Raw genomic sequence first — 20,228 nt, 5'->3', positions numbered from 1 at the left:
GGGAGCTGGCTACATATTCATGGCAACTAGTTTTTTTTGTCATGCAAATCAACAACATAATCGAGTTTTTGATTCTATGGTGAAAACAAGGAGATCGCTGAGACTGGATTTGATCCTCTTCGATAGTCCTCTTACTTTGGCTACTAATTTTGTTTAGCTGGATAAAGAAAATTTGATATCCCATCTTATAGTGAATGATAGTGTGGTCCTATAGTCTAGCCTCTCTTAAGCCACTTTATCGACAAAAAAAAAAGGTTTGAATTAAAAATTTCCTTTTCAATCTTTTCATATAAAGAAATTATGAAAATTTTAATTTTTGATGTTAATATATATATATATATATTTTTTTTTGGTTTAAGGTAAATTATATCAACATTTACCGAATTATGTATAAAATTTTGTTTTAATCGTTTAACTTTTTAAATTGTTTTTTTTGTCACTTAAACCATTAATTGACTAATGAAAACATCAAGTTACACTTTTTTAATAATAAAGATAGTCTTCAATTTTTATACTTTCTTTCAATTTAGTATTATTTTATATAATCATTATTAGAAATCAAAATTATTTTAAAAAAATAAAAATTCTAAAAGATATAGAAAATTATATATTTTTAAAAATATAAAGAAACTTTAATATATATGTAGGATTTTTTTCCAAATATACATAAGAAATTAAAATACACAAAAAATTAATATATAAACATAAATACATAAATTGAGATAATTTCTTTTGTTTTATAAATATAAATAACATTAAAAAAACACACACGCACACACAGAAGGCATGACCGGTTGAGGAGATGGAGAAATGGGGAGAGGAAGAGGCGGCAGTGGGTGCGGAGGTTGTTGGCAATGAGCGAAATCTCGTCAATTTCGACTTCACAAAACCATTGTCTCACCACAATCCCCATTACCCGAACTCCAATCCTCCCATCCCTTACCCCAACCCAACCTATAATAGCTCCCAAGTTACAGCAATAACACGAGGGAGTGGGAGTTGAGTTTGATCTTCGCTGGACGCAAGTTGTATGTAACAGCCACAACAGCTGAGGTACTTCTAAGTTTTGGAGATAAATGGGGTTTGTTTAAGCAATTAAATTAACTCATGTATATTTTGATATATCTACTTATATCTTCTTTTTATAATTTTCTATGTAGTTTTAAGAATTTAATTTCTTTTAAATGATTTATGATTTTTATCATTTTTTATATACAATCATCGTCAAAATTGGTAGAAAGTATAAAAGTTCAAGAACTAGATATATTAAGTTAAAATATTTTTTTGTGTCATCGTCCGTTTTATAGTTTGAGTCAAATCCTATTCAGACTAAGATGATATTCAAGTAAAATCTTCCCAATAATAATGATTTTAGGATTCGAACTTCGTCCAAAAACTTGGAGATTGAAATTTAGTCTTTGTACTTTCATTTTTAAGAATTTAATTCTTTTAGTTTTCAAATTTCAAAATTTAGGATTAATTGTTAATATGGTTAATTTTTTTTATTAAGTTCAAGTTCATTAAATTATTTTTTTAATTACATAGTTATTAAGTGAGTATTTTATACTTCAAAATATCATACCAACAAATTTAACAATATTAGTAGTTGAACTTAAATTTTAAAATCTGAAAAGTAAATGAATTCAATTAATAAAAATTAAAGTATAATGATTAAATTTTAAAATCTTAAAAAATACAACAACTTTTTACATATATTAATCAATTTATTATTATACTAGTGTCACACACTTAAAAAACAATTTTAATGACGTTAACGATGAAATTGTAACCCTAGTTAACTAACCAAAACGAAACATTGGACAAATTTGGGTGGGTACAGGTGCAATTTACTCTAATGTTTATAGCAATCGAAGGAAAAAGCAAACTGGCTAGAGATACGTATAATTTGATTTTTGAAGTTTGTTCTTTAACGAAAGGAAAGGGAAAAAAAAAAAAAACTAAAGGGCATGCCCTTCTTTCTAAATAAACATATATAAATATATAAAAGAATGGAAGATGATCATCTTGGTTTCTTCTAATTTGCAGTGAAACTGGAATTATTGGTGATTTTATTGTTGCTGTTGCTGGTAGTAGTGGCATTGTTGGCTCTGCTGTTAGTGACAGACGTGAGGTTGGCAGTGGCAGCATTGTCATTAGGGATGGCGGCGTTGTTGGGTTGAGAACTCCCAATAATAGAAGTGATAGCTGCGGCTAACGCAGCGGTGAAGTTAGGATCCGCCGCAATGGCAGCAGTGGCAGCGTTTACAGTTTCAGCAAGTGAAATTTGCAGTTGCTGATGACCCACAACTCCAGACATTTGCAGACCGGAGAACTTGGATTGGGTGTGAAGTGCTTGACCAAAAATTTGTGGCAGTAACGCAGCTGCAGGGGAATTGGCAAGATTTTGGGGTGGATTGGGAAATGGGACCTGGAACCGGCCTGGGGTCAGCCTGGGGGACTGAAAAGGGTTTGGGGTCTGGGTTAGGTCCAAGGTAACAGTGGGGAATGGGGCTGAAGCTGATATAGTAGCCATGCTGGAGGAACAAGGCAGGATAGTTCTTGTAAGAACATTGGAGTTCATTAGTCCATCGGCACTCGACATCGAACCCGATAGCAGCATTCGTGCCGCGGATGAAGTCGTGGAAGCCATCGCCATTGCAGCTGGAGGCAAAGGGTGGTTGTGATTTCCTTCATATGTTGTAATAAGGATTGTTCGATCTTCTGCGCATCTCTGAACCTGTCCACAATATTCAACATTCATTCATTAATTATATATTATTCCCCATCGCCATCATTGTTCTTCAAAACTATACCTGTTTTCTAACGGGACAACCAGCGGCCATGGTACAGCGGTAATATGCTCGAGGACATGGATTTCCTTTGGCCATTTTCTGTCCATACTTTCTCCACTGACATCCATCCGTGATCTTTTATAGATTTCAATAAATACATAAAAATCCAACTCTAACACCATACATTACATATATAAAACCAAAATCATGAATTTGGAGCCACATACGTACCATGGTTGCCTCCGATCTAGCTCTAACTGAAACTCTTGCTTTTCTCATGGTAGCCTCAGTTTGATCAACGTTTTTGGAAGAATTAAACCTGGGGACCTTATTAGCAACCCAACCTTGGCCTTGGGACCCTTGATCCGGGCTGTCTTCGCTACTGTCACGCTTTCTCAGTCCAAATCCCTTGGAGGCTAAATCCGATCCCGAATGGTCTGACGAAGACAACGAAGGTTCGTCGATATCGACTGCGGGTAGACGAAGGTCCATAAATTGTCTTGGGCTTGGCACCATCAATCCTCCATTTGATTTCTTAATTTGTTTTATTTGATCTTGTTCTTCGGCTTTTGCATCGGGTGGTTGTTGCATGAGGGTGACCAGATGCATCTGCACCGTGTTGTAATTGCTTGTTACCTGGCTCAACATCTCGCGTAACCTTTGGTTCTCGGTGTTCATTCGTTCCACTTCAGCTTGTAAAACAGCTACCTAAACAAAACCCCCAATAATGTTTCTTTTAACAGAACAAAATTTCCCTATCCTTAAAATAAATCATCACTTGACTCACCTCGTCTTTTGCTCGTTTATCCTCCGTGTTACAATGTATACCATCATTGGATATATCGCTACTAGTATTCGTAGTTAACAGATTTAAACCAGTCTGAAAATCAAGAACCAATTTATTTGTAATTCATCATTTCATCAATAAAAACAAAGCTGCAGCGCTAGCAACAAAGAAATGGAATGGAAGGGTTGACTGACGTTGACGTTAAGCTGAAGCTTAGTCCGATCGGCAGAGTCTTTGATGTCGGAATCGGAGGTGTGGATGAGATTACCATCATCGTCGTCGTCGTCGTCGTCCTCCTCCTCCACCTCCTCATCATCGATATCATCAACAAGCTTATTACTCCTTTGAGCGAAAAAATCCATTTCACCGACGACCTTCCGTTTATCATCATCATTACCGACAACAACATCATCATCAGATTGTAAAAAGGAAGGGTCTTGATCATGGCAACAGTTGAAGTTAACAGGGAACTGAATGGTAGGCGGAGTTGTAACATCCATGGCATTAACAAGAAAAAGGGCGCAGTTGTGGTGGGGTTTAGTAGTGAGTTGAGATTGAGTCAGGAAAGCAATGGGGACAGATGGATCGTGAAGGAGGGGATCTAAATCAATGGAGAATCCACTGGGGTTTGGCCATAAATCAAGAGAGAGAGAAGTCTTTGAACGGTGCAACGGACCCGGCAATAGAAAAGGGAGTTCCACCCTTGAAAAGACGACCAAATACTAGTATTATGCCACCAAAGCACCACTACTGTAACAATGCCTAACTACATCTAGTTTATATCGTTATATTATTTATCACTTCCAAGATATTTGGAAGTATTGCTTTTTTATTTTTTAAATTAATATAATTGTTTCTTTTTTAAAATTATTATACATATTAATAACCTTTTTACTATTAAAATTATATTAAATTATATTTAAGAAATCATGCCACTCCATTAAAAAAATACAATTCTAATTTAGGCTATTCGTAAATTTAGAATTTAGTTTCTATATTTTTATTTTTATGAATTTAGTTTTTACTTTTCAGATTTCAAAATCTAAGTCCATTTGTTAACTCTAACCTTTAAGTTGAAGAATAAAAAAAAAAATACAATCTATCATCTAATATTAAGTGCAAAACTGGTCATGAAATTAGAATAGTGATTTTTTAAAATAACACCCTTTAAAAAATAAAAAAATAAAAACCTTATTTATCAACTTGCTAAAATATGCCATAAATTTTTGTACCCTTCACAAATTTGAAATTTAGTCCCTATACTTATTTTATGAATCTAGTCTCTACTTTTCAAATTTCAAAATTTAGGTTTAGTTGTCAACTCTAACCTTTAAATTGATATAGTTAGGAGGAACAATTACGAATCCCAAAAATAGATAATAAAATGAACATGAAGAACAAAAAAAATACAATCTATCATCTAATTTTAAGTGCAAAGCTGGTCAAGAAATTAGTACAATTACATTGACTTGATTTTTTAATATAACACCTCCTAAAAAAATCTTATTTATCAACATTTTAAAATATGTCATAAGTTTTTGTACTCTTCACAAATTTAGAATTTAGTCTCTATACTTCTATTTTTATGAATTTAGTTTTTACTTTTCAGATTTCAAAATTCAGGTCCAACAATTAATACAATTGAAATCTGAAAAGTAGAGACTAAATTCATAGAAATAAAAGTATAATGACTAAATTCTAAATTTGTGAAGAGTACAGAGACTTATGGCATATTTTAACATGTTGATAAATAAGGTTTTTTTAGGGGTGTTATATTAAAAAATCTAGTCAATAAATTTGTTCTAATTTCATTACTAGCTTTGCACTTAAATGATAGATTGTATTTTTCTTTCTTGTTCATTTCATGGTGCATTTTTGGGGTTCGACATTGTTCCTCCCAACAATATCAAACTTAAAGGTTTGCGTTTTATAATTCTTTTAGTGAAAAATAGAACGTTGATAATGTCAATGTATCGCAAAGAAAAAGAAAGAAAGAATAAAGAACACACAAATTTTTACGTGGAAACTCTTTCGGGAAAAAACCACGGGCAGAGAAAAAGATAATTCACTATGTTGAATTCAAATGATTACAATAGGAGTAGACTATGTATATAAAACCATATTCTAATCAATATAAAATAGAAGTAATGTAGTAAGGTTAAAACACCTTATTCAAACCAACATTAAATAGAGGAAGTATACTTCTATAGGAACTTCTCTTGCACACTTGTATTTTACCACTTGAATTTTATTTTATTATGAATTTGGGTCACATCTCTAACAATCTCCACCTTGACACGAATTCTTCAACAAACAAATTATTCATCGCGAACTCTCAACGAAGAAGTACTCCACCTCTTCCATAAAACCCCTTAAGGTTTTAACTTTAACAATGAACACCAACCAAGTCTAAGTAGTGCTCAAACTTGTTTATGGGAAGTGACTTAGTCATTATATTTGCAGGATTTTCATAAGTATTAATTTTGCTCACAACAATATCACCACGAGCAATAATATCACGAACAAAATGATACCGAACATCAATGTGCTTTGTTCTCTCTTGAAACATTTGATCTTTTGTAAGGAAGATGGCACTTTGACTGTCACAAAATACTGTACTGATTTGAAGGTCTTTATTGAGTTCACTAAAGAGTCCCTTCAACTAAATGGCTTCTTTAAAGCCTTAGTAATCGCCATGTACTCAGCTTCAGTGGTAGACAAAGCAATTGTAGTTTACAAAGTGGCTTTCCAACTGATTGTACAACTTTCGATTGTAAAAACATAACCTATGAGAGATTTTCTTTTATCAAGGTCTCTAGCAAAATCAGCATCAACATACCCAATGACTCCATCTCTAGTATTTCTAAACTGTAAGCAAACATCAATAGTACCTAATAAGTATCTTAAAATCCACTGAACTGCTTTCCAAAGTTCTTAACCAGGATTCACCATGTATCTGCTAACTGCAGTAACTGCATATGATAAATCTGGACGTGAACAAACCATAGCGTACATGAGAGATCCCACTGCACTCGAATATGGAACATGTGAAATGTACTTAATTTCATCATTTGATTGTGGAGACAAAACAATGAAAGTTTGAAATGGGCTGCTAAATAAGTACTAATAGGCTTAACATTCTGCATATTGAAACTGTAAAGAACTTTCTCAATGTACCCCTATTAACTTAGATACAATTTACTTGCTTTTCTATCTCTAAGAATCTCCATACCAAATATCTTCTTTGTTGGTCCCAAATCTTTCATCTCAAATTCTTCACTAAGCTGTGTTTTGACCTTTCTTATCTCTCATTTATCTTTCGCTACTATCAACATGTCATTAACATAGAGGAGTAGATACACAAAAGAACTATCACTGTGTTTCTTAAAGTAAACACAACTATCAAAGCTACTTCTTTTGAAATCATGATAAGTCATAAAGGAATCAAACCTCTCGTACCATTGACTTGGTGACTGTTTCAAATCGTAAAGAGACTTTTTCAGTAAGCAAACATAGTTCTCTTTTTTTGAGACTGTAAAACCCTTTGGTTGTCGCATGTAAATATCCTCCTCAAGTTCTCTATGCAAAAATGCAGTTTTTACATCTAACAACTTAAGCTTCAAATCATGCATAGTCACAATACTAAGAAAAGCTCAAATCGAACCATGCTTCACAATTAGGGATAAAACATCTATAAAGTCCACTCTTGGAATTTGACTGTAACTCTTTGCAATAAGCCTTGCTTTATATATGAGTCATTCAACTCCTAGAGTCCCTTCTTTCTTTTTAAACACCCATTTACAACGAACAGTCTTTTTGACTTTAGGAAGTTTCACAAGATCCCATGTTCTATTTTTGTGGAGTGATTTCATCTACTCTTGCATAACAAACATCCACTTTTCTGAGTCTTCACAGCTAACTGTCTCTGAATAAGTAGATGGCTCTTGGTTTGCATCTATATCTTTAGCCATATTTAAAGCATAATCAACTAGATCAACCTCGGCATACCTCTTTGGAGGTTTAATTTCTCTTCTAGTTTTGTTTTTGGTGATAGAGTATTGTAGTGAAGAAGCAACTCTATTCTGAATATTTGTGCTGGTTTAAGGAGTCGACTTTGTTGTGGATTTTGAATTAATCTAATGCTCCACCTACTTTTGCTGTTCTTTATTGGAAGAGTCTTTAAGAGATAAGTTAGGTAGCATAGCAATTTCATAAAAAACATCTTTGTTAATCACAAATTTTATATTTTCAAGACACCACAACTTATACCTTTTTACACCAGCTATATAACCAAATAAAACACATTTAATGAATCTCGGTTCCAATTTTCCATTATCAACATGAGCATATGCAGAACACCTAAAGATCTTTAAATTAGAATAATTAGTAGGATTACCAGACCATACCTCTTGTGAAGTCTTTTTCTCAATGGCAACGGGTGGAGATCAGTTGATCAAAAAACATGCAGTAAAGGCTGCTTCAGCCCAAAACGACTTTGATAAGTTGGCATTCAACAACATACATCGAACCTTCTCCATGATCGTTCTGTTAATTCGTTCTGCAACACCGTTGTGCTATGGAGCGTGACGAACTGTCAAGTGTCTCATTATCCCTTCTAACTTAGATAGTTCATTAAAATCATTAGAACAGAACTCTAAGCTATTGTCTGTGCAGAGGTATTTTATTTTTTTTCTTTCTGTTTTTCAATATACTTTTCCAGGACTTAAATGTGGAAAACACATCATTTTTTTGTTTCAGGAAAAATCCCCAAACTTTTTTAAAAAAATCATTAATAAGTGTTAGCATATAATTAGATCCACCTCTCGAAGGCACTTTGGATGGTGTCCACAGGTTAGAATAAATGTACTCCAATGTTCCCTTCATGTTATGGATTCCTTTAGTGAATCGAACTCTCTTTTGCTTCCCCAAAACGCAGTGCTCACAGAACTTCAGTTTGCAAATTCCTTGCCCATCAAGAAGTCTTCTTTTGCTCAATACTGCCATGCCATTCTCAGTCATATGCCCTAAGATTATATGCCAAAGTCTAGTAATATCATCATCTGACAAGGAAGAGGAAGCGATAACTGTATCCCTAGTAACCGTAAAACCTTGCAAAACATATAACTTGGCAGTCTTTCTCTACCCTTTTATCATAACGAGGGAACCTTTAGAAATCTTCAAAACCCCACTTTCAGCTGTGTATTTGTACCATTTTGAATCAAAAGTACTCAACGAAATCAAATTTATCTTCAATTCTAAAACATGTCGTACGTCACTAATTTTTAAGTCAAAAGTGCTTTTAAAAAGTACTTTTCAACCCAAAAGTAAAACCAATTTTTTTAGCTTTAGCTTTTGCTTTTGGCAAAAGTGCTTTTAGGAATAAATGTCAATTTTAACCCTTATAATGTATTTTATATAATATTTATATGGTGTATGTAATTATTTTCTTATTAAAACTTATTATATATATAATATTATATATTTAAATTTTTATTGGTCATATTTTATTATTTAAAATATAGTTTATATATTTGAATTAAATTTTATAAATAATTAATATTAATTGCTTAAAAAAATTTAAAATTTATATTTCATATATTGAAGTATTAAAAAAATTATAATAAATTATTTTTTATATTCTTACTAAGATATTATAATATTAACTAATTTAAACATTATTTAAATGTATATTTATTACTTTATAACACAATGTCTAAAATGAACATTTTATTTATCAAAAACACTTTTTGACAGCAATACTAAACAGTTGAATCTTAAACCAAACTTTTCAAAAGTACTTCTCAAAATCACTTTTCCATAGAACTTCTCAAAAGCAATGCTAAACTAGCCTTAAGTGTTCTGACAACTCCGTCAAACATCTTAACTTTAATTGTTCCAACACCTGCGATTTTACTCGAAGCATTATTTCCTATCAAAACAACACCTTCAGACACTGTTTCGTAAGTTGTAAACCAATCCCAATTAAGACTTGTGTGGAAGGTGCAGCTCGAATCAAGGATCCATTCCTTGCTTACTTTAGAATTGTTGACAGAAGTGACTAGAAGTTCACCGTCGTTGTAGTTTTCTACAACATCAGCTTCACAGGATTTTTCTGATTGTTTGCTCTTTTGATTCATAGCCTCTTTTTTTTATCTTGTTTTGCAACTTAAAACACTCAGATTTAATGTGCCTCTTCTTCTTACAGAAGTTACAAGTTTTACCTCTGTTTGAAGACTTCGATCTTTCTTTAGATATACCGTGAGGATTCCTTTATTGTGTCCCTCTACGATCATCATTAACATTCTGATCTTATCTTCGACGAACAATGAAACCCTCTCCCTGAGAGTCGGGCTTAACTACAAGATGCTTCATCTTATCATACGAGGTCAAAGAATCATAAACCTCATCAACTGTGAGAGACTCACGGTTATACAAAATCATGCCTCTAAAGGTTGAATAAGACAGGGGCAACGAACAAAGCAAAATCAACCTTAGATCTTCTTTATCATACTAAACCTCTATGGCCTCAAGGTTTGAGAGAATTTCTTTAAACACTGTAAAGTGTTCGAGCACAGACATACCTTGCTCAAAATGATGAGCATAAAAACGCTGCTTCATATGCAGCTTTCTGGTTAGATTTTTCAACATACATAGCTGCTCTATCGTCTTCCATAATGCAACGACAGTTTTCTACTTCATTACATCCTGCAAAATTTCGTTAGACAAATGTCGATGTAATTGAATTAAAGCATTTCAATCCTTATGCTTCTTCTCTTCATTCGTCAATGTCGAATGCATCTTGTTTATCCTTAATAGGGCATCCTCTAGATCCATCTACGCAAGAATTGCCTGCATCTTAATTTGCCACAATGCGAATCTGGTGTTGCGATCCAATAGTGAAATTTCATACTTCAGCGATGCCATTACCATGATCAAGATAAACAACCCGGAAAGCTCTGATACCAATTTGTGAAAAGTAGAATGTTGATAATGATAACGCATTGCAAAGAAAAAATAAAGAACACACAGATTTTTACGTGGAAACTCTTTTGGGAAAAACATGGGCAGAGGAAAAGATAATTCACTATATTGAATTCGAATGATTACAATAGGAGTAGACTATGTATACTTATAGGTTTGTAAAACCATATTCTAATCAAAATAAAATAGAAGTAATGTAGTAAGGTTAAAACAACTTATTCAAATCAACAATAAACAGAGGAAGTATACTTCTATTAGAGTTTCTCTTGCACACTTGTATTTTACTACTAGTAATTTTATTTTATCATGAATTTGGTTCACATCTCTAACACTTTTAATAATTATTATTTTATAATTAAATCATAAGATATTGGAAAATCCTATATACTTATGACAAAAAGATAATTAAAATATGAGATCGATTTGATATTGATTAGAATAAGGTGTTTCAACCTTACTACACTGCTTCTATTTGACTTTGATTAGAATAATATTTTTCAACTTTTAAATAGATGTAATCAAAACTCCTCTTGTACCATTCAATTTTCAACACTAGTGAATTTTCTTCTCTTCTGCCCGTGGTTTTTTCTCGAAAGGGTTTCTACGTAAAATCTGTGTGTTTTATTTTTCTTTCTTATTACTTTGTGATCATTCTATATTGCCATTATCGACGTTCCAATGTACAGAAAAAAATTCATTTCAAATTTTATATTATATTTATTTATTATATAATTATATAATAAATAAATATTCTTTATTTCTCTTTAAAATAAGACTGGAATATATTATCTTCATATTTTTATGTATTCAAAACCTACAGAATTTCGATTCATTAGTCAATAAAAACAACTACTTTAAAATATTTAAATTAATTAGTAATTTAATTATTTACTTTAAACTCTTTTTTATAATTATAGTTATTAATATTAGAATTTACTTTTTCATAATTTAATAAAGAAAATAAGTGTTGATACACAAATTGGGCTTGAGTAATTGGCGAGATGACCGCCTCCGGATGTACCAACGTCTAGAGTGTAAATCCTACAACCAAATATAATTGTTAGGTGGTTTCTGCAAGTATACGGGTAAGGTTGTAATATAGATTTATACAACAAAGTATACTCCGAGGATCATACCCAAGGGAGGCGAGACAAAACTAATTCTAATTTCTGCGTTAATTGATCTAATTAGTAATTTAATTAAACAATGTTATGACGAATCATAAAGTGACAAAAAATCATATTTTATAAAATAATTAAAAATCATAAAAATAAAGAAGGGAAAACAATTTACAGACTTTATTAATTCTAATGATAGAAGACTAACTCGCTTTGGTGGTCATAACTAAATCATATTTCGTGTTCTAACCAATCAACTAGTCATTAACCTAGCAGGATCTCTTGATCTTCCACTAAATTAATAAGTTGATAAGAACTACTTATCTCTCAACCTCATAGTCCAGACCAGATTGGGGTAAGGTGTTCACAGACAGACAATACCAATTTTGGGTTCATTCCTGCTTATATGACTTCCTAGAGTTGTCATGCCTAAGATTTTAAGTTCTTTCTATCCTAACGAGATGATCCACTAAGAAACCCTACATAGAAGTTAATTACTCCCACGTTCACTTGTTAATCTCCCATTAATGGATTAGTACCCCATGGATCTTATAAACATCATAAACTTGATTAAAAAAACAAAACAAAAGTAATATATCAAGCAAAGAGTTTAGGAAGAATATTGATACATTGATAATAGCACGAACAACAATCCACAAAGAGTTGATTGTTCCATGAAAGTAAAATTACAATAAGAAATGAAACCTAAGTACAAAGCAAACTAAAGAGAAATCGGAAATAAAAACTAAATGAAAGTTGTAAACTAAAACTTGAATGAAAACTATTTATGACATGTTTTTACCTGTCTATTTATAAGCTTAGGGTTGACTGTCATCCAATGACCTAATTTGGGTGACATTTTTGCATTAAAGTTTGTTGTGTGGACCAAAGCTGTAACATCCCGAAATAGGGCCTAAACAGAATAGTGGTTGCGAAACCATGAATTCGAGGTCAAAAAAATTTATTTCGATTAAGTTTTAAGGTTTATTCATTGATTGAATAATTTTGTGAAAATTTCGTGAAGAAATTTTATGTATAAGTGCCTAATTTGATAATTAGGACTAAATTGTAAAATTAGGAAAATGTGTGTTCTAGATGATAAAGGGATTTAATTGAAATGGGTTCTTAAAGTGGAGGTCTTTATTTAGCAATTAGACCATTATATTTAAGTTTAGACAAAAATGGGCAAGAATAGGGCAAATTTGAAAGAAAAGCTTTTAAGGGTATTTTGGTCATTTAGTAATTAAAAGAATTAAAAAGGGAAAATAAAGCCAAAATTGGTCCATCTTCTTCATGGAGGCCGAATATAGCATGGGGGAAGCCATGGTTAGGGTTCCCAAGCTTTCCAAGCTCAATAATCCCGAAAAGTGAGATTTGGACCTAGAACGAGAAAAAAACTGAAAATCGAGAAAGTTAGTAAAATGGTCGTTTTGGTATCGAGATAAGTTCATATGTTTAATAAGCATTTAATTATGCATATTTGAATGATAAATTGATATTTTGGCCATAAATACTTTAGTATTGAGTTTCAGATATAATGATTAATGTTCGATAATAATTCGATATTGGAAAGAGAACTTGTATAATTTATATGTAAGACCATATTTTGTATTATGGCTTTGTATGATAATAAGAAAGTATTGACTTGCATATTTTGATGAGAATAAGTTAAGTTGATGATATGATGAGATTGAGAATGTAAGTATGTAAGTTGAATAGCATTTTATTATTATGCAATTATTGTTATTAGTATTGTTATTATTGAGTTATGCGACTAACCTTGAGAATTTGAGCAAGTATGTTTCCGCTATGACTTGACAAGGCATTGATATCTCAAAGTCCATGGTTGTACCATGACAATTAAGGAAGAATTGATGGAAAAGTCCATGTTCATAACATGGCATTTAAAGAGGAATTGACTGTTAAGGATACCATGTAAGACCATGTCAAGACATGGCATTGGTAAGGCAAGGATCCCGTGTAAGACCATTCAAGACATGTCATCGGCATTGATTAAGGACTCCATGTAAGACCATATCAAGATGTGGCATTGGCACTAAGACAAGGATACCATGTAAGACCATGTTTGGAACATGGCATTTGGTAAGATAAGGATATCATGTAAGACCATGCCAAGGCATGGCATTGATAAGTTCTATAAGGCAAGGAAATCATGTAAGAACATGTCAAGACATGGCATTGATGAGTTACTATAAGGGAAAGGTCCCATGTAAGACCATGCCAAGGCATGGCATTGGTGAGTTCATAAGGCAAGGATACCACATAAGACCATGTCAAGACATGGCAATGGTAAGTTCAGAAAGGAAAAGGTTCCCAAGTAATCCAAAGAGTAAGTCGAAGAAACGACAAGGTGAGAACATGAAGAAAGAGCACAAGTATGCATTTAAGGCTTATTTAATATTGAGATTGTAAGTAATTGAGATTATCAAGTATTAAATAATTGATGAGTTTTCAATTATGCTTGTGACACTTTATGACATGTATAGGGACTTAGCCATTTTGTGTGTATGTCCTTATGATATGGCTAAATAATGGTATGTAAATATTTGATAATGATTAGCTATTAAAATGGCTAATGAAGAACATGTTTTGGTGTTATGTATGCCTAAATGGTAGTTAGTACAAAGAAATCATGAAAAAGTGAAATTAGCATTAAAACAGTATTGAAATAGCAGCAGTGACGTGACCTTGAAAAATCACTAAAAATAGTAGAAATGCATTTAGATAGTGAATGAGATATAGAATTAAAGCTTATTGAGTCAATTTTCATATGAAAGAAACAGAGTAAATAAAGGAGTTCTATTTTATGATATATTTAAATTTTGGTGAGATAGGGTCAGAGTGATTTCTGAATCCCCTGTTCTGACTTTATAAATTCACTAAAAATTGTACAAAAATAATTAGGAGTTATAATTTATATGTATAGATTCCTTATTGAGTATACTTTTAAGAGAAATAAATGGCATGGTTATTTTAATTCTGTATAGGGAGAAGATTAATTCGTAGTGAACAGAGGTCAAGCCGAACACTGAAATAGGGGAAACTTTAACTAATAAACTGTACTAATTGGCTAGACAAAAAAAAATTGAAAAAAATTATTAAGAAGATATACGAGTCTAGTTTCAGATAAATTTACAGATTTTAATTTAGAGTTTCGTGACTCGAGTTATGATTTATTTAGTGACTATGACGCAGATGGAAAGTTTATTTATGAAAGATGAAATAAATTGTTTTGATTTGTTTAAGTGATCAAAATTTTTTTATTGATTTTGGTTTGTTCTCGAACCGTTTTAATTTCATGTTTTAGGGTCTCGAGGGACATAATGAATGAATGAAACTATATTAAATTTAAAAGCAAATTTTTATGCCCCGAATTAGTAAGTTAAGTCTGGTAACGCCTCGTACTCGACTCCGGTGACGGTCTCGGGTAAGGGGTGTTACAAAAGTGCCTTTGGTTCATTATTTCTCCTCATCACGTCGGTGTTGTGATACCCTCTGGCCTGTGTCACGAAACTAATGGCAGTTTACAAGCTAAGGTTGGATTATAGGGCTGTGTTACAACACTAAAGGCCGTTTGCTCCTTTTGAGTGCTTTGTTCACTATGTTGTGACATCGAAATTCCGTGTTGCAACATTGTAGCCAGTCTCGTGTTCCTATGCCTCTAAATAGTGTCCTGCATACTCACTAAATATGTTAGCCTACCTTTAGGTCTATTTCGGCCCTTAAGGTCATATAAATGGCTTACATTACACTTTTTATTATCTATGAGCTAATAATGAAAACTAAATAAAAACATAGCTAAATTACTTTTATACGAGCTCATTAAGTACAAAAAATGGTTTAATCTGCTACAACAAATTGCGGCTGATCAAACTCCCCCATACTTAAGTCATTGTTTGTCTTCAAGCAAGAAAACATAAAAATGGAAAATATAAAAGACAATCCTTGAGCAAGTATGATACAAATATGAGTTTTGGAGGGATCTTAAGTACACATAATTCTGGCATGATATGTAAACGACTTACCCCTCTCAACTTCAAACACTTAAGTTCAGTATATTACAAATTATATAAGTAATAAGTCCTTAAATATATTTATCCTTCAAGAAATTATACAGGTAATTTGATTATCCTAGCATAATACAAACAATTATTATTGCAATCACTCAATACAATGTCTATTCATAAATAGATTTACTGAGGTCACATAGGACTTTTCGACTTGTAATGTTTTGAGGCTTAAGGTTGGTATGGAATTCAAGAACAAGGAGCATCAAAACAGTTTTAAGCACAAAATTAGTTTAGCACATCGTATTGTCCCTATTCACCCCCTTTAATAACCCTTTCCCGCTCACCGCCTTATCTCTCCATCTCTCACCTTTCTTATTTCTCCATCTAGGAAGTCACAATGTAATATTAGTAACTATGGTTAGCTTATGAGTTTTTATGCACTAATGTCTGAGTTTTCTAGTTTTGCGACCTCATTTTTGGGTCACTTTTGACTTTTTCAATACTTTTTCACTCACAATGCTTTTTCATTTTTTTAGTACTTTTTCCACTCATTTTCACTTTTTCTAAATTTTTCTTTTGTTTGCACATTTTTAAGTTAACCTATATCACTAGATCACACTATTTTTTTCCTATTTCGCTCTGATTTTTCAACACCACCATTATGTCTCTACCTATCCCTCAATACGTATGGTCCGATGTCTAATATCGTGTAATTCAGGGACCAAAGGAAAAGGGTAAGTACAATTTGCATTTTGGTTTCGGGTTTTGTATGAAGGTTGATCAAGAAGAGTTTTTGTAACACCCCTAACTAGTATCCGTTGCCGGATTAGGGTAAAGAGGCATTACCGGACACTTCTAAACATTTCGCATTCATTTCACAACGTCATAGCATCAAAGTCACACATCAATATAGAGTCCCTTATGAAGGTCAACGAGACCTTAAACATGCTTTAGAAAAGGGTCGAGACTAAACCTAGCTCATACAAATTTTTTTCGAAACTTAAACATTTTTCAAAGTTATAAAGGTCACATGCCCGTGTGAACAGGCCGTGTGCCTCACACGGCATTAGACACGCCCGTGTATCTAAACCGTGGCAAAACAGGGCATACATACTGACTTCACCACACAGCCACAAGACACGGCCTGTGTGCCTTGGCAGTGGTCGAAACTGACTCGAGTCACATGGCTGACCACACGCCCGTGTGTCTTGCCCATGTACTCTTCGAAATGGCCACACATGCCCATGTGCCAAGGCTGTGTGCTTCACATGGCTACTAGAGACGCTTGTGTGTCTAGGTCGTGCTCGAGACTGATTGGAATAACTAAATTACAGCAGACACACGATCGAGACCCATGCCCATGTGCTCAACCGTGTAGGGTGAAATTAGGCTTGGTTTAAGCCACATTTCCCACATATCTCAAGCAGACCAAATCCACAACATTTTTGCATCATTTGCATACGTTTGTAGGCAACCAAATCAACCAATTCATACATATTCTATGCCATGCAAATACCATCCAATTTACTACTCAAATCCACAACCAACGTATACCAAATCCATATACCAAAATCATTACAATTTATATGAGTTTCAAATGTATAAACTCATCATCTCATCACAATTTCATACTATAAAATTTACCATTTCAACATTTCATAATCAAACCATCACATAAACAATACATACATCTTATAACTTATTTAGCAAACACACCATTTAGGCCAACTTAAGAGGCCATACTTATCAACAACTACAAGCCTAAACTCATGGCTAATATTCACATTAGAAAACATACTGGAATGACACTAGCCTATACATGCCATATACCATATATACAACTCTCAAAATGGTACCAAAATAGATGTCCGATAGTGTGGATGAGTTGCTGACGATCCCCAGATTCGAGCTAGCTTTATAACACTTTAAAATAGAGAACATTTCACACAATAAGCTTTAAGGCTTAGTAAGTTTGTACCAAAAATAATCAACAGTTTATATAATACGAAACATCAACCAATAAACACTTAGTAATTCACATTTCATCCATCAATTCTATTCCATCACATTTAATATGTTCATATGAATTCATCAAGCTTCATACACATAGTATCATTTACCACATAGGTATCTAACACACCTGAACTTTCCTGTATTTATTCATTTCATTCTCACCTCTCGTTCAAATACATTAATTCATTCGGAAGTCTTTCCATGCTTTAAAAATTCGCACACTTAGTGCATTAATGATTAGCCAAATCTATAAAGATCTCACACACTTAGTGCCATCTCAACTAACCGAAGGTATCTCTGTATCGCACACTTAGTGCCTCATATAGCCAAAGCTATTCCAACTCGCACACTTAGTGCTATTTATAGCTGAAGCTGTTTGAATAGCACACTTAGTGCTGAACATAGTCGATTTATCATCGTGTTCAAACCAAGCTCAAATATATACAATTTATATATTATCAAAACATTAAAACATAAATTGTAACATCATTTATCATGTACGAACTTACCTCGTACTCGGAATTGACGATTCGGATCGTTTACTCAATAATCTTCGATTTTCCTCGATCTAAATCCGAATTCCTCTTTTCTTGATCTATATGTATTCAAAATTAACCCTTTTATTCAAAAAATTATTCAATTCAATCCATATACACTTTAGTCCCTATTTCACAAAAACATAAATTACACAAAATTTATTTACACCCAAGCCTAGCCAAATTTCTTAAGGACTCCTAGTAGTCCAAAACTTTCATTTATTTCACATTTTAACCCCTCAATTTCTCATTTTCACAAATTAGTTCATAATAAACAAATTCATCAAAAATCACAATATAAAACATGTTTATCTATCACCAAGCTTTCATATTTCACCATTTTACATCACAAAACTCATGAATTTATCAATTTCATCTCATCAAATTATCAAAAATTTCATAAATTTAAGCATGGGCTAGCTAGAGCACTTAACAACAATCACAAAAACGAAAAAATTATCAAAAACAGATAAAAAATACATACCTAATTGATGCTTACAAATGCCGAATGTTTGAAGGCTTTAAATCCCTATTTTCTTCCTTCAATTTCGGCTAGAAAAGCTGAACTAATGGCCACATTTTGTTTTGTTTTAATTATATTAACATATTATTCCAATTACTATTTTAACCTTTGTTTAAACATAATAATAAACACATTATGGATGCTCATTAATGTCCATTAACCTTGTCAATGGTCTTATTGCATCATAAGGACCTCTAATTTAAGGAGACATAGCAATTAAGCACTTTAACAAAAAGCAGGCAAGTTTTACATTTTACGCGATGAGGTCCTTTTATCAAATTAAACACACAAACAATCAAATTTTCACACGAAACTTTCACACATACTAATTTACATATAATAAACTTAGAAAATAATATTAAAATATTTTTCTAGCTCGGATTTGTGGTCCCAAAATTACTATTTTGACTAGGGTCTAAACTAGGCTGTTACAGTTTTTTAGCTCCAATATGGGTACTAAAGATTGATGAATAAGGTTCACTTTTTTTCTTTAGGTTGCCCCAAACAATGCCTTAGGTTATTACTAAAAAAACACGAACAACTTTCTCAATACTAAAAATAAAAAATTAAACGATTTTGTTTAAGACCGACAATATTGTGTCTTACAAACAAAACATAATTAAACGATTTTGTTCAAAATCGACATCATTCTATCTTACAAATTGAAAAATAAATTGTTTAACCACAACAAGAGTAACTTTCTCAGTGTTATGAAATTGTAGCCCGAATGCTATTGATATTGATGACTTCACCAATGCGGTTTGATTTGGGATTTCTTAAAACCTTCAAACATCCCATTGGCCTAGGGAATCTCAAATAATCCACCAGTTGGTTGCATAGCCAATTTGAACCTATTATCGTCCTACCACAACCAACGGAACAGTTACATAACTAATTCGAACACATTACCAAATAAATAATTGGCATACAAAAATAACCATTAAATTTATCGGTGTCGGGCTCTATTGGATTATCATTAAACAAAACATACCTTCAAATTAAAAAAAACACAAATACATAAAAAATATTTCTAATATCTCTTCCATTCATACTCTAACAAAGTATAAGAAAATATTTTTTCCTTCAACTTAGATTGATTTACCATTGAGGGTTTTATATACCAATTTGGTCACGCCAAAGAGAATAGCTCCACTAAATAAAATATTATTTTTAAAAAATTAAATTAAAAAATAGATTTAAAAAAAGCCTTGAAATGTACTGGTGGCGCCATTTAGAATGTCTCCACAAAAAGAATATAGATTTAAAGTTAAAAAAATAATAATAAAAACTAAAAAAGGACACTGCAAAAAGGTTTAATAAAGACACTGACGTAGCATTGGAAACTGGTGGCACCAAATTATTTGGCTCCACCAAAAAAAGGAATATTTTTTAAAAGTCCCCCAATTTTTCAAAAATTGCAGTATTTCCCTCGTAGTCATATAGGTGG

The 20,228-nt window shown here is 32.5% G+C and overlaps 1 protein-coding gene and 1 long non-coding RNA gene across 2 annotated transcripts; one reads left to right on the top strand and one right to left on the bottom strand.

The window, feature by feature from the left end:
* Positions 1-803: 803 nt before the first annotated feature.
* Positions 804-2,278, top strand: LOC121209796 (uncharacterized). Its single transcript, XR_005904913.1, has 2 exons — positions 804-1,053; positions 2,047-2,278. It is a non-coding gene; the product is annotated as an uncharacterized lncRNA (long non-coding RNA).
* Positions 1,832-4,337, bottom strand: LOC107897852 (probable WRKY transcription factor 31). Its single transcript, XM_016823435.2, has 5 exons — positions 3,774-4,337; positions 3,580-3,672; positions 3,024-3,500; positions 2,814-2,927; positions 1,832-2,737 (listed from the first exon to the last, which is right to left on the bottom strand). Exons 1-5 carry the CDS (start codon positions 4,077-4,079, stop codon positions 2,036-2,038), a joined length of 1,692 nt encoding a protein of 563 aa, XP_016678924.1. The 5' UTR covers positions 4,080-4,337; the 3' UTR covers positions 1,832-2,035.
* Positions 4,338-20,228: the final 15,891 nt, after the last annotated feature.

Source organism: Gossypium hirsutum, chromosome A11 (assembly GCF_007990345.1).
Source record: "Gossypium hirsutum isolate 1008001.06 chromosome A11, Gossypium_hirsutum_v2.1, whole genome shotgun sequence".
Lineage (NCBI taxonomy): Eukaryota > Viridiplantae > Streptophyta > Magnoliopsida > Malvales > Malvaceae > Gossypium > Gossypium hirsutum.
The sequence above is the reverse complement of the archived record's forward strand: the minus strand, read 5'-3'. Positions and strand labels throughout refer to the sequence as shown.

Coding starts and splice junctions, on each gene's coding strand:
- LOC107897852 (XM_016823435.2), bottom strand. CDS start 4,079: ATGGATGTTACAACTCCGCCTACCATTCAGTTCCCTGTTAACTTCAAC. Junction 2,928..3,023: donor CTAGATCGGAGGCAACCATG/GTACGTATGTGG, acceptor AATCTATAAAAG/ATCACGGATGGATGTCAGTG. Junction 2,738..2,813: donor GTTGTCCCGTTAGAAAACAG/GTATAGTTTTGA, acceptor TATTGTGGACAG/GTTCAGAGATGCGCAGAAGA.